This window comes from Dendrobates tinctorius, unplaced genomic scaffold (assembly GCF_039654945.1).
Source record: "Dendrobates tinctorius isolate UK_male_01 unplaced genomic scaffold, ASM3965494v1 ptg000079l, whole genome shotgun sequence".
Taxonomy (NCBI): domain Eukaryota; kingdom Metazoa; phylum Chordata; class Amphibia; order Anura; family Dendrobatidae; genus Dendrobates; species Dendrobates tinctorius.
Window position 1 is genome coordinate 9,629,683 of NW_027361747.1, and position 15,461 is coordinate 9,645,143.

At 42.5% G+C, this 15,461-nt stretch overlaps 1 protein-coding gene across 4 annotated transcripts in view; it reads left to right on the forward strand.

Moving 5' to 3' along the window:
- NIPAL1 (NIPA like domain containing 1) overlaps positions 1–15,461 on the forward strand; it is a 94,094-nt gene that overhangs the window by 54,629 nt on the left and 24,004 nt on the right. The window contains exon 1 of one of the 4 annotated variants that reach the window (XM_073583471.1): positions 2,211–2,343. The exons of the other annotated variants lie outside the window; for them this stretch is intronic. Within the exon in view, the coding sequence (XP_073439572.1) occupies positions 2,286–2,343 (58 nt within the window). The 5' untranslated portion in view covers positions 2,211–2,285. Of the gene's footprint in view, positions 1–2,210; positions 2,344–15,461 lie in introns of those variants that run through there. 4 annotated transcript variants of the gene reach the window in all.

Sequence of the window (15,461 nt, forward strand, 5' to 3'; positions counted from 1 at the left end):
ACTTGATTGAAGACATTTTAAAGGCGACGTTACATCCTTGCATATTGAGTGTGATTGGACTAATTTTGCTTACAATCATCTAAACGTCTATCACTGATCTATGGGTAAGCTGAAGATTCTTAATTTCAGATATGCAATCACTGGGTGTAGATGTGATCTCTTTTGCACCATAGATGTGTCAGATATGCAGCTTCTTTTAAGAATCTGTTTTCTTATGATTTTTCTTGTAGCCCTATGATTTATTGTGATCTATGTTAGCTTCACCTCACCTCCTTACTTGCACAGTACGCACCTGTAAGACGACGGGCGATTCACTGAAACCTAATATTAATATTCATAAATTGTGATTAATAAACTGTGCAAGAAAACCAGAATATTACAAAAAGTTTTTCAGAGAAGATATATTTAGCTAAATTTATTCCACTCTTTACCTTCCCACATTACTGGAAACAATATTCTACCTTGATTATAGCACTTAGCACGTAGCTGTGTATAGCTAACTACTGGACTAGCTGCACTGCCAATGCGAGAAGAAATTGGTATAAGGGGGAATTGAAAACCAATATCGACTCGTACACCTAGCAGTAAATGGACCCAATAATGTACTGTATGTGATGTGTGCGGTGAGATACTGAGGAATTATAGTGATCATTATTTTATAGCACTATTAGCGCACAAAGATTATATAATTTGTCAATGTGATCCAAGTGTACTGGTATTATCAGACCCCACTGCAACTAAATGTAATTTTAGGAAATCATTATCTATGAATTTCTCTATTACAAATTAAAGGGAACCTGTCAGCAGTTTTGGCCGCTATAAGATACAGCCGCTGCCTTTCAGGGCTATGCTACCATTATAGAATACTGCCTGTAGATAAGCCCTGAAAGGCAGCGGCCGCATTTTATAACGGCAAAACGAGGTGACAGGTTCCCTTTAACATGTCTTCATAAATGACGCATTTGCGTATCTGAGGCAACACAGGGACACGTGGAAAGCCACAAGAATTATAATAAAAGTCATGAGACCATAAACATTTGTGCAACTTTTCTAACTATTTTATAGCTTTGATTTTGCTGTAGAAAGACAAGTCGCACCCAGATTGCAGCTGTACTGGCTTGCACTGAGGTCTAAAGCCCCCTTCTCACATAGCGAGATCGCTAGCGATATTGCTAAAGCGTCACCGATTTTGTGACGCAACAGCGATATCGCTAGCGATCTCGCTACATGTGACACGTACCTGCGACCGCCCCCCCCCAGCGTGATATCGCTGATCGCGCTCGAATGTCCTGGGCCATTTCTCCCTCATTGTCGTCTCGCTGGTGCCGACTAGCGACATATGGTTGCAAGTGGAAGTCGTCATCATCGCTGCGGTGTGACAGGTAAGAGCGACCGCCAATGGATCGCTTATCGCTGCTGCGTCGCTGGTGAGATCTGCCTGTGTGGCAGCTCACTAGCGACCATTTAGCGATGCACCAGCGATCCTGACCAGGCCGTATCGTTGTCGGGATTGCTGGTGCATCGCTAAATGTAACGGGACCCTTAGGCAAGTGAGACGCATGTGACCAATCGCAGAAAAGCTGGGGCTACATGGTGACTTTGGCAGCGACACAGTTCACATGGCTAAAAATTGCTACGCGCTGTGTAATACAGCTGACCGGAGTTGCAGTACGACCACTATGGCACCTCGAACAACGACAAGCAAGTTTCAAAAAGTCAGGCGCCCAGTTGGATATTTTGCAACTTGTTACTTTAGTATCCTAGGGGTCATAATGCGACTCCATTCACCTACACTACGCCGCGGAGTAACAGCAGCACATCGCGCTCATTTGCTGAGTGACAGGTGTTGGAGTCCCAGGCAAAATCAAACACATTTGTAAACATTTGCGACTCTGTGTGGCAGTCGCGTCAAGTCGTAAGTCGCAGCAGATCATGATGTTGCAGTGCGACTTTGCGATTTTTGGCGTCACCGTGTGTCTCTAGACTGAACTCTGTGGGTGATTCTAGGTTGTGAGTGGGATCACTACAGATGGTCTCATGTTTAGACACGTAATGTATCTCCTGAGCAAAAGAATGAAAGCAATGCAAAGCCTTGTAATAGTCAGGAGGACATCTAGGCTGAGGAGATCCTGAGCCTCTGTGATGGGTGTGAACCTCACTGAGTCACAATGTACAGGAGGCTGGCAGGAGGCAGGACTGGGGCTGACAGCACTGTAGTGACAGCAGTGCCAGGGGACGGGGACTCTGGAGGGGACAGCGCAGGGGAATCATTCCTGGATTGAAGAATGGGAGAGTCACCGCCAGCTCTGATAGATGTACCTGTAGGTTCAGTGTGTGACACAGGTGAGTGCGGCTCCATTACCTTTTCTATGCCGGACACCCTAGGAGTGGACTGTCACCTGCTGCTGCGTACCATATATCCTGTACGGAATACACCCGAGGCTGAGGTGTCTGTGTGACCATGCCTGTATGCAGGGAGTTGTAGCCCGCACTCCTCCTGGGACTGTTGAACTATGTGTTACTTTGTGATGTCTTTATCGTCTGTATATGTCCACGCTTAATTGTAAAGTGCTGCGGAATATGTTTGTGCTATAAAAATACAATTGTTATTATGATATTAGCCACACAGTGCAGTCTATCTAGTTTTTGTTCAACTGATCCAGTGAAGAACGATACGATTGGTTTTCATGCCACCTAACGTAGGTAGACAAGGAGATCTGAGAGATTGATCACATCTGACACATATTCCGGTGTTTCCATTTCCATACCTCCTCCTTGGTGGCATATTTTAAAGTAGTATTTTTCACCTAAAAGCACATTAATAAAGTAATAAATATGGCACATTTTACTACTCGACAAAGTAATGATTTTCTTCCCAAATCTTTTAGAAAAGCATAAATTGTGTCACCAAAATTATGGTACATGTATTGCACAAATTCTGGCCCAACTATGATAGTAAATATGTCCTAATATGTCCATTTATGCCATCGATGTGTGAAGGTTTGTCCGCAGCCGAGAGCAGCCCAAGGTTCTTATAGCTTTGGTTGAACTCCCACTCTCTATGAGATTTAAAGGGTTTGTCCGGTAAAAATGAGCAACTATTAGGGATGAGCAGATACGTGGAAGTTCGGGTTCTGGTAACTTTAGTCCAAACTTCGGTTTGGGTACCAGCACTGTACCCGAACTTGAACCAGAACCCGAACCCCATTGAAAACTTTAGATCTCGAAAAAAAATCTCTCTTTAAAATGGACTTTCGGGAGAAGTTTGTATTCTGCGTTTAGCGCCGGATACTAAGGCCGGGGTCACACTAACCGACGCAAAATACGGTCCGTAGTTTACAGGCGTAATACGGATGAATGACCCCTAAATAGTGCTCCGTATGTCATCCGTAAGCAAGGTGTGGTCGCGTATTTTGCACATGTCAGCATCCGTATGTAATCCGTATGGCATCCGTATGCAATCCGTATGGCGAGATTTTCTCGCCGCCTTGCAAAATGGACATATAATGGAGCCCTATGACAGGGTTTCTAACAGAAACTAAATAATAGATATAGACACATAGAATGCATGTATATATATATATATATATATATATATACTGTGTGTATATATATATATATATATATATATATATATATATATACACACACACAAGTCATTGAGATAAACATATATATATATATATATATATTTCACAGAGTTCTTCATAGCAGAATAGCCGCTAATTAAATTGCCGGCTTCTATCAAATCATTCCCCAACCCGACATGAAATTACACATGGTTTACATTCAGTAAAGCATTTCATTTCATGTTTTTTTATATGTCCCTGACTAATAATTAGATGAGGGTTTGTATGCAAAATTTGGGAGTTGTAGTTGTTATTTTAAGGGGTTAATTCGTTGTTAAACAATGCGTGGGCTTCCCATTGCCCTGTAGCGGTGGCGAATGGGTTAATCTAACAAAGGGTTAATGTCACCTTACAAACGAATGGTGACATTAACCCTTTGTTAGATTAACCCACTCGCCACCAATATAGGGCAATGGGAAGCCCACGCATTGTTTAACAACGAATTAACCCCTTAAAATAACAACTACAACTCCCAAATTTTGCACACAAACCCTCATCTAATTATTAGTCAGGGACATATAAAAAAACTTGAAATGAAATAGTTTACTGAATGTAAACCATGTGTCATTTCATGTCGGGTTGGGAAATGATTTGAGAGAAGCCGGCAATTGAATTAGAGGCTATTCTGCTATGAAGAACTCTGTGAAATATAAATATATATATGTTTGTCACAATGACATGTATGTGTATATATCTATTCTTTCGATTCTTTATTAAAACTGTCAGTGTGAGTTTACTGTATAGCGCACTGAATTGCCGGCTTTTCTAAAAGACACCAGGTGCGTATTTCTCGCAAGTCACATGTGTGGTCCGTGTGTAATCCGTATTTTTAGCGCACCCATAGACTTGCATTGTCGTATTATGGGCGTAGTACGCTGACAGTCGCAGCATGCTGCGATTGGCACGGACCGTAGAATACGGATGAGAAATATACGGCTGTTGGGAGCAAACCCATAGAGAATCATTTGTCCGTGTCTAATGCGTGCTTTTAACGCCTCTCACTCGTCCGTATTCCTCGCCAGTGTGACCCCAGCCTGACTGTCCGGTATGAACACTGGTAAGTTTGGGTTCGCTCATCTCTAGTTACCATCTATCCACAGGTGATAACTCATTGATCTGCAGTGGTCTGATTGCTGTGATCTGCACTGATTGGCAGAACCGGGCACCTTCATCCCTGTTAGAGTGGCGCAGCAGTGGTTTTGCTCGGCCGCTGATCCACTCATTCATTCCCTAAGGGGCTGCTGAGTGCTGCGCTCGGCTTTCTCTGGCAGACCCTTAGAGAATGAATGGAGCGGCAATTGAGCATGACCACTGCCGCCCCACTCTAACAGGGATGAAAGTGGCGAAGAGGGATGTGGACCCATCTGGAATTATGGGATTAGGCTGTGTTCACACAGAGATTTGGAGGCGTTCAAAACAGCACAATTTTCCAAACCTAAACCACTTCAAGAAATGCTTTTATTTTAGAGAATATTTTGGAGGTGTTTTTTCCCGTTCCCAAAGAGGTTTTGAAGTGGTTTTGGTAGGATTTTTTTTTTAATCCTATAGCGTCAAAAAATTGTAAACATAAAATAGTGGAAGCCTCGTGATCAATGGAGCGGTCACTTCTTACAGTTGCTTCATGGCTTTCAAAGCTTGAAGAGTTAAAAAAGAAGTTGCTTTGATATTGCAATGCATATGTGCATTCTTTTTCATGTTTACTGAGGGTTATTTCAGGCAAATCCAGGCAGAATCTGCCGGACACAAACCTTTGTGTGCACAGAACCTTAACAATATCACTGAAGCGTCACCGATTTTGTGAAGCAGCAGCGATATTGCTAACGATATCGCTATGTGTGATACTTACCTCCGACCGGCTCCCCTGCTGGCTATCGCTGATCGCTCGAGATCGGCCAGGTCCATTTCTCGTCGGGCGTTTCCTGCTGGCGCCGACGAGCGACGTGTGGACGCGGGCGGGAGGACGTCAGCATCGCTGCGTGTGAAAGGTAAGTAACGACCGCTGCTGCGTCGTTACATCGCTGGTGAGATCTGCCTGTTTGGCAGCTCACTAGCGACCATTTAGCGATGCACCAGCAATCCTGACCGGGTCGTATCGTGGTCGGATCGCTGGTGCATCGCTAAATGTAAAGGGGCCTTTAGAGCGACTGCTGCAGTCCTCAAGGTCTGTAGATATGGTAACAATAGTCTTTCACCATGCAAATATTCTCTTTCGTGTCCTTTTCCTTTATTTTACTATCTTCTCGAGAGCTATACATCCTGTCATACTCAAAGTGGAAAAATAGAGAAAAACATTTTATGAATTTTTTTTAAAGCAAAAATTGGAAAAAAAATGTCTGTGATGCGACAATTTTAAGTCCTGTTATCCTGTCAATGTGCTGGTGACGAATCCTGCGCAGTTGTTGCAGCAGTGTCGGACTGGGTTGCCAAGGGCTCACCAGTAACCATTTCCAAGGCCCCACTTTTCAGCTACATGCAAATGTGACCTTATTCACAATCACAAATGTATATAATAATGTACTTGGTAGATTGGTAATGAATAAGATGCCGCCTTTGTCTGTACATAGTGATTCATGTATATTGTGCCAAGTACTGTTCATTTAAGAAGGTGGTGGGCCACCGGAGGATTCTCCTTTTCTCCTGTTGGCCAGTCCAAACCTGGCTGTTGGATGTCCTACGAACATCACACGGATACCTTTCTTGTGCCATCTTGTGCTGTCTGATCTTAACATTTTAATGGGTTGGAGAAGCATGTGAGGAAATCACTTATGAACTAATTATTAAACCGTGATCCAAAAAAATGATGGTCTGTCTGTTATTTCTCATGCAAGAAAGATCACTGCCATCTGGATGAGACTAAAGGGCATCTTTTTGGCATACTTCTAACTTGAATGTGTCAGGATTGCACAGTATCATCTGGCTTAAAAGCTACTGTAATTATCATTACAATTTTGGCCTCATTCAGACGTAAGTGATTTTTCTTGTCCACAAAAAATAAAAGTATCATCAGTGTTTTGAATATGATTTTCATCGGTGTTTGCTCGCTGGGTCAGATTTTACGATCAGTGTTTCATCAGTGATTTCCAAAAAATCAATAAGAAAATTTCAAAACTTCTCTTATCCATTACAAAGTTAGGTCTCATTCAGACGTCCAATTTTCTCATAGGAGTATTATCCGTGTTTGTCACTGAAGGCACCTGTACCTGTCATAGTCTATGGGACCATTCACATATGCATGATTTTTAGCAGACTGAAAAATCGTAGAGACATTTTGCGATTTTGATCCGAGGGTCAGATCAAAATCGGCAATGCAGGTCAATGGGTCCGTGAAAAAATGGGACAGCTCTCAGATGACGTCCGATCATTTTCACGGTCTATCAGAAAGGAGAAGGTGGAGAATTTTTTTCTCTCTCTGCATATGGAAAAAAACAAATGACACGCTCTGATCAAAGTCTGGTCAGAACAATGGATCCATTTTTCTCTTACGTGGAAAAATTGGTCGTGTCAATGAACCCTTAATCACGGATTACATAGATGTCATGATTTTCACAGAGCCGTAGACCAGGGTCTTTATATACAGAATAAGTCAAAATCAGGGATTTGCACGGCCACCGTAAAACCACTCATGCTGCAATCATTATCCTACCATCTTGTTACGTCATTGACGTGTGACTGGTGTGAATAGTGTTCTTATGCTGCCGTTTAATACTCTGATTCCCACTTAGTGATGTGGTTGTTTGTGTTGGGAAATGCAGGTAGCGGCTGACTTGTAGCTATGGGATGGCGTGACTGCTTGGTCACAAAGGTGAGTGATAAATCTGTACATGTGATTTCCATGGTGGTGACGAAATATCCCGTGCTGTACATGGTGTGTGGTTACACATGAGCTCATGCGGTGAGTCAGGTATGGCTGACAAGGAGGAGCCGGGCAAGATGCATACTGAAACTGTGACATCAATCCGGGCGAGAACTGCCCGCACTCGTGTGTCATATGTACACAGCAAAGCTCGATCCATGGCGAATGATGGGGGCAGGGCACGCTGTACCTGTAGTGTGTGCTCACATCACTTTTTCCACAAGATCTGCATGGAGTTTAGTTCCTATGACATGAAAGTTGAGCCCGTCATCCAAAGTAACACCTAAGGTATTGTTAGTAACATACCGGAATCCATGAGCCTATAGTTATCCCCGCCGTGTCCTGGGGCACAGAATACACTGCACCCTACCCAATCAGAAAAAGTCACAAAACACACACAGAAATGTGTATTTGGAATGAAGAGGTTACCAAACTCATTAAGTGATGGCACAACGCCAAAATACAAGATCTGCGGAGGTTTGACCTCCGAGACCCCCAGTGACACCCTTAAACAGAACCTGGGACCACAATGTCTTATGGCTCTAGAAGAAAAAAAAAAAAAAATAATAATAAAAAAAAAATGACTCCTGTTTTGTAGTACTCTAATGTGGCGCGGCTGAGAAATCATGCTTTGCAGCCACATGCAAATTAGCCTAGAAGTGCATTCCGGGTGTGTGCATGCACAGCGACAAGCCCCCATTCCAGGCTAACTTGCAGGTAGCCTAAAACTTGAATTTTTTGACTATGCCATGTCCGATTACTTCAAAACTGGTAACGCTTTTATTGTTTTCTTTCCCTTAACCAAGAATATCATTAGTTTGAAAAGTAAAGTTATCCTGACATGTTTCCAGTTACAAAGTGGCATTATTGCTGGTAAAGCACAGTCACATTGTGAGATTTTTACCGGATCCAAGTGACATGGCAAGCCTTGCACCACTGCCTATTTACTTTTCTTATATATATATATAATGTGTGTGTGTGTGTATATATATATATTTTTTTTTTTTTTATTTTAGGCTAGATACACTTTATATGGACAAAAGTATTGGGACACACGTCTTAGGCTGGTTTCACATTAGCGTTTTTTAGCACAGCGCATCGTGCGCGTGCATGCGCCCCTATGTTTAACATGGCGGGCGCATAATCTACCGTTTGCACGCGTTCGTATGCGTTTTTGTGCGCATGCGTTTTTTGTAGTGTGCGTCTAGGCGCGCCCGACGCAACCTGTTGCATTTTTGGGTCTGTCCAACGGCGTAAAAATACGCATGAGCACGCTTGCACACGGAATGCGCCAAAATAACACATTACAGTCTATGGGAACACAGGACATTCGCACACCTGCGTTTGAAATCGCATGCGTTTTAAGAATTAACATGACTAGAAACTGGTTAACACGCATGCGCCTAAAAAACGCAAACGCATGCAAAGCGCATAATGCGTTTTTGCATGCATTTCTATTGCACACGAAGCGCAGCACTAAGAAACGCTAATGTGAAAGTAGCCTTAATCATTGAATTCAGGTTTTAATTCAGTCCCATTTCCCCCGGTGTGTAACATTGCCCCTTGCCGTGCAGTCTGATGCTACTAACATCTGTAATAGAATGGCTCGTTCTATAGGAGTCACCGATACCAGAGCGTTCCTGTAATGGGACATCACCGTTGTAACAAGTCATTTGATTACCTTTTTTATTTCCTAAATATTCCACAATTAGCTATGAGTGATTCAGAAAAGTGAAAGTGTTTACGAACCACAGCAACTCAGCCACAAGCCGGAAACCGTGTAAAGTCACAGAGTGGGGTGATTGAGTGCTGTGGAGCAGATGGCATAAAAGTCACCAACTCTCTGCCGACTCCATAACTACAGAGTCTCAAACTCTGGCATTAACAACAGCACAAAAACTGTGCACCAGGAGCTTCACATTATGGGTCCATGGCCATGTCCAAGCTGCCTTCATGCCTTACATCACCAAGCACAAGGCCAAGAGTTGGTGTGCTAAATTGGTGTAAAGTCGCCACTGGACGCTGGAGCAGAGGAAACAATTTTATCTGTGTGTGTGTGTGCTGTGGGGATTTGCCGGTTTCTGAGCCAGGACTAGAAGGTACGTATTTGTTATACATACTGCAGGCCAGTGGGCGCAGCCTCGCTCCGTAGACGTGTATGAAGCGAGGCTGCACCCTGTCTAGTGATGTGGCATGGCCAACTATAGGGCATGACCTCGCTCCATTAAAATGTATGGAGCGAGGTTGCACCCACTACAAAAGTTCTGGCCGGGAGTATGTACAGTATAACTCATATGTAACCCTCCTGCCCAGACTCAGAAATTGGCGAATCCCTGCAGCACACAGTGCAGTCACATAGAGTGATGGCAGACTTATTGATTTCGCCTGGACAACCCCTTGAATGTCAGTGGATTTAAAGTGTGATTTCATAAAAGCTCCTGTAGGTAAATAGTCCAAATAGTAAATACAGTATATATCCCAGGCATGTGTAACTTAACTAATTGTTAATTTTGCAACCAATTCTGCTTAAAGTTAGCTCCAAGCATCTAAAACGACCAGTAATATACTATTTGCTACTGCAGTACGCCGTGCAGAAGATCAGCGCTGTATTGTAACACCCTGTGTTGAAAGCTAATCACTGCAGATCTGAGATGATAAGAGAGCGGGCACTGTCATTGTGCACATCGCACAGCACAGAGACACAGCAGGGTCCGGCCCAGCCCCTGAAACAAGCATCACTGATGGTGCTTTCATTTCAGGGAGGGGGAAGGGGCTGGGACAGTGACTGCAGCCTCTGCCCCCTGCTCTGTTGATGCTTCGCTTGAGTATCCCAGGATGCACTAGGGCTTGCAAACAAATTATCCTTTGACAGAAAGTAAAAAAAAGTATGTAAGAAAATGCAGTACCTTAGATTATGGACAGGGATTTAGATAACATTTTCTTTCACCTTCAGACCACCCCTTTAAGGTAACCTGTTAGAAGATTCATGCTGCCCTAATCATGGGCAGTAAAAAAAAACTTCCAGGCTTCCACATTAGGAAAACATTACTTTTTAAGCTGAAACGTCGCAAAGTTTCAGAAAAAAAAAAAGGTTTTAAAAAGAATCGGCATAAGAGTCCTGTGAGCAGCTTGATTGAGAGGTTTCTTTCTTTTTGCACATAGAGAGTTTTTATGTTAATTTGTGAGGATGATCTGTACAGTGCAACCAAGATCCTTTGCTGCTGAATGGTCAGAGCGTCATCTGTGACATGACGTACGTGGACTGGACCTGCTGGTGATGTGCTGGTCGGCTCCTCTTCTCGGACCAGGAACTGGCTAAGACGTCAACGCACAGCATTATGGGAAATGTAGTCCGGAAACAGCTGGAAAATGCTGCAGACCAAAAGTGTAGATGGTAAATATATGCTGAAAAATACGTATGAAATTCAACAAAATAAGAAATAATATATTTGGGGGGGGGGAACTTTATTGGAACCTGCAATGAATTAAGTGATAGAAAACCATTTTAATGCATATTTTGACCTTTAGAGTAAAATATTCTTCTGTAGAGTGACGCGTCCTGGTTGACTCCTGCGGACTGCAGCCCCTCCGTGGAAGCATCCAGTGGACCCTGTTATAAGACCCCATCTCTGTACAGGGTTTAAGTGGTGAAGATTGTGGTTACTCTGCAGTCTGCCAGATGGAGTGGCTTGGGCCAAGTCTCTCCGTAGTAGGCTCTTTGAGCCTGTGACCTCTGGCAGACGTGGCAATATATGTATTACATGTATCTATAAACCCTCTTCTTATGTACAGCACCAAGGAATCAATGGAGCTTTAAAAATAAATAATAATAATCTTTCAATTTGCATAGTTTGTTCTCGGCAGCGCAAGTCTTGTTTACACAGGACAATGTGCTGCCGAGAATGATGATTTTTTTTTTGAGCAGGCAAAATAATAATTTCACTCAACTTACAAGGGCTTTGCTCTATGAGCTGCCTGTTTACACTGCACGATGACTGGGAAACAAGCATTTCTAGAAATTCCTGATAATCATGAAGTGGAAATGCATCCTTAATGAGTGCATCTAAAGTCAGTTTAAGTACATTAGCAATGACTAAGATCTTAATAACGCAAATAATTCAATTATACTGTATATTAAACGTGTACATATCATCGGTAGACACTTCCGGCATTCTCAGTATGTTTGCTTGGTTTGTCTGAGGTATGTGTTGGAAGGATTTCCGGATGTAGGCCTTCACCATCGGCGTTCAGTGCATTGCACAGTATATGTTACATATAGGCTTCCATTTGAGAAAAAAATAATGCATCTTTTCTCCTTTTTTACTGAATACTTCTAATATAGGCTTGTGTGGTTGATTATAGACATTTAACCTAAACAAATACATCTACAGTATAACATAATCCTACACTATACAGCTCCTAGAACCAGAGGTCGGGCTCGACCACGCGAGTGTTACATGTATGGCTGACAGTCAGATGAACAGTATTGGTATATCCGTCAGGTTTGAATTTGTATTGATGGCCAAGACAACCATTGTTTTCAATGAACAGCACTCACTTGAATGGACACGTTTGACCACCAAATCAAGGGTAAACATGCCTTGCATCTTTATTTCAGTCCGAAAAAAATGGACATGTGAATAGCACTATAGAATATAATGGGTGCATACTCCTTTCATGAAAACCTCATTTGTGAGACAAAGACGTCTGAATGAGGCCTTATTGTAGAAGATCTAGGAGAGACTGTGTTTTAAAGCTGTGATTTCTTTCACAAAGTTGCCCACAGATTTCACCAGTGGGTAACATCCTTAGCCAGTCCAGAAGATATCGGGTTTAAAAATCAGAAATATTCTCCGATTTGTACTAAATTTTCTGCAGCCTGTAAATAAAAATTCTGTAAAATCCCACTCACATATTTTGTACATTTTGCACATTTTCGTTGTAGAATCAGTTTAAAAAATGTGTGATAGATACATCATGTGCCGGCTTTAGGTGTATGTCGTGTTGAGGCTTGTTCAAGAAGCATCTCTCTAAAGGATTTACAATCATATCTATTACATTCAAGAGGAATGAGGTATTGCTATTCAGGATCAACAAATCAAGACAAGAATCATTGTACGTTGAGTGAACTACCGAGACTGGAAACTGGAAGAACTGGCCAAGCTAGATCACATTGTAGTAACTGATCTATTATCTTGCACCCTATTTATTTTGTGTTTGAGACACTCTGGGGCCTTGTCTGACAAGGAGACACGACTTTGGCGATAAGGACGTGGTGTCATAAAAAAGTTGACTTGTCTTAATCTGCAAAACCAAAACTCAGAAAAATGGACCAAATTTTGCCACAAATTTCAGGCACTAAATTAGCCACTAAAACATGGTGTGAATTAGAGGGTTTAAGGGCACAGTCAGTTGTCTGTATAAATTGAAGCAAAATCAGAATGCAGTGTTTCTACGAACTGGCTGGTGGCTCTCCCCACCCAAGCATGACAGCTCCACATATCTCTATGCAGCTGTCACGATTGGGTCGGGAGAGCCGTCACCCGGTCCCTGCACTGCGTTCTGATATCGTTCTGATTTATACGTCTGTCTGACTGCACCCTAAACATGCGCCAAATTTATTGAACCACTTAAAGAAGTTCCCCCATTAAGTTTTTTCTCCCTAAACCTGTGTATAAGTGTATGTAGTGTAAGGCTGTGTGCCCACGTTGCACTTTTTTAAGCGTTTCCGCAGCGTTTGCGCTGGCTCAGATGCTGCAGAAACGCTTAAAAGAAGCTTCACATTAAATTGCATGCATTTTTGGCTTTTTGTGCCAATGCATGCGTTTTTAAACGCTCAGGAATCACTTAGCGGCTAAAAACGCAGCATGCTCATTAAGTTCCGCATTGCTGAGCGTTTTTAGCCTTTTCCAATGTTCTCAGAAAACGCGCGGAAAAAAAGCGTCAAAAACGCGCGTCTTTTGTGCAAAAAATGTGCAAGAAACGCGCGGAAATAAAACGCGTGTTTTCTGGGAAGGGAATCAGTTTCCTGAGCGTTTAAAAACGCTAACGTGGGCACATAGCCTTAGTGTGTTCATATGCTCACCTACCGTCTTCTCTGGTTTCGAACGCTGTTCTGCTCTTCTACTCTATGACATCACTGTTCCTCCAAGGCTTAGTGGCAACTACAACCCTGATTAAGTGTATTTTTTTCCCCCGACTAGTGCTACGCTTGTCAATAGGTTGTCCCTGGTTTTAAAACACAATCACAATCACTTGAATAAAAAGCTAAGCTGCCATGCCACGCACAGCTAGACTTTTTTTTTCTAATCCTTAACAATTTCAGCAGTTCTCTCTAAAGTTGGTCATATACATGAGGTAGCTCTCGTTCTACACGCAACTATAACATAATCTCTCTTCTTGGTGGAGCGTTCAAGTGTTCTAAATAGGCAGAGTGGAGAAAACGCTCTGTAGTTTATCTCCCCTGAAAACAAAAGGATCAGAGGTATAAATTCTGGTTGCCTGATCCTTCACTCCTGTGACACTATCTGTCAGGTTAGAGTTTCTATATGCATAAAAGGGGAACTCAAAAAACTTTGGCTGGCTTTGGTTGACTTTCATCTAACCATCATCAGGTGGTGAATTGGTGTTCCTAAGACTATCTGGTGTGTACATCTTTTATCTAATATGTATGTGGGTCTTTGGTTATATCTTTATTTGATTTTATTATGTTATTTTCTTTTTTGAAAAAGTTCTTTGGGCAACTCCTGATGACCGTATATTTTCTCGGAATTGTGTCAATTATGCAAATCACACTCTGATAAAACTCTGATCAGTGTTTGATCAGTGTGAGCATCCTGTGATTCAATTCTGTCAGATGAGAAGAAGATGGAGAAACAAATTTTCTCCATTCTGTCAGTCGGTGAAAATCATCGGCATGCAGTTTGATGTTTTCCACGGACTCATTGACTTGCATGGCCAACTGCGATCCGAATATCGTGTCAAAATTGGAAATGTGATTTTTTCCTCCTCCAAAGATCGGATATATGCACGGCCCATAGACTAAAGGTACTGTCACACTTAGCGATGCACCAGCGATCCCGACCAGCGATATGACACGGTCCAGGCCGTTCTCGCGCGATCAGCGGGGGAGCGGTCGGAGGTAAGTATCACACACAGCGATATCGCTAGCAATATCGCTATAAAGTCACAAAAACCAGTGACGTTATAGCGATATTGCTAGCGATATCGCTTAGTGTGACAGGCCCTTAACATTGGTCCAAGTGCTATCTGATGTTTTGTTCCCGGACAGAGAATATACTATATGGTCGCCTACACCTGCCCTTATACTAAAAGGTCATGATAACAGCTCAGATAACAGTTGTCAGACAACATTTTCCAGCATCATAACATTCATAAACAATGAATGTCAATCTTCCATGCTAAGTGTATGTATATATTTTAGCAAGGCTGCATGCATTTTTATGGTAGATTTAATTGCTCACCCATGTGTACAGCAATGTGTTTGCATTTTCCTTATTTGCATTCTGTGCAAACAGATTTCTCTCCAAGAGTCGCTTATGAGGATGTCTAGGCTTCCTATTGTTAGTTCACATTTTCCAGACTTTTGCTTGTACTCTGCTAGTTATGGTACATAGAAATATTGATACTTTATGCTCATTTACTTTATGCTAACACTTGTAATAATAAATCAGCGAAGGACATGAAACATGCTGTGCATTGCCAGAGGTCGAAGTCTTCACACACTGGTCACTGAATTCTGGTTTAGCTTCTGATATAATGACTATAAGGCCACGTTCACATGTTCAGTATGTGGTCGGTATTTCACATCAGTATTTGTAAGTCAAAACTAGGAATGGGTGATAAATATATAGAAGTGGTGACGTGTTTCTATTAGGCCGAGGTCACACTTGCGAGAAACTCGCACGAGTCTCGCATCTCAATACCCGACACTGCCGCTGCCACTCGGGTCCCGCGGC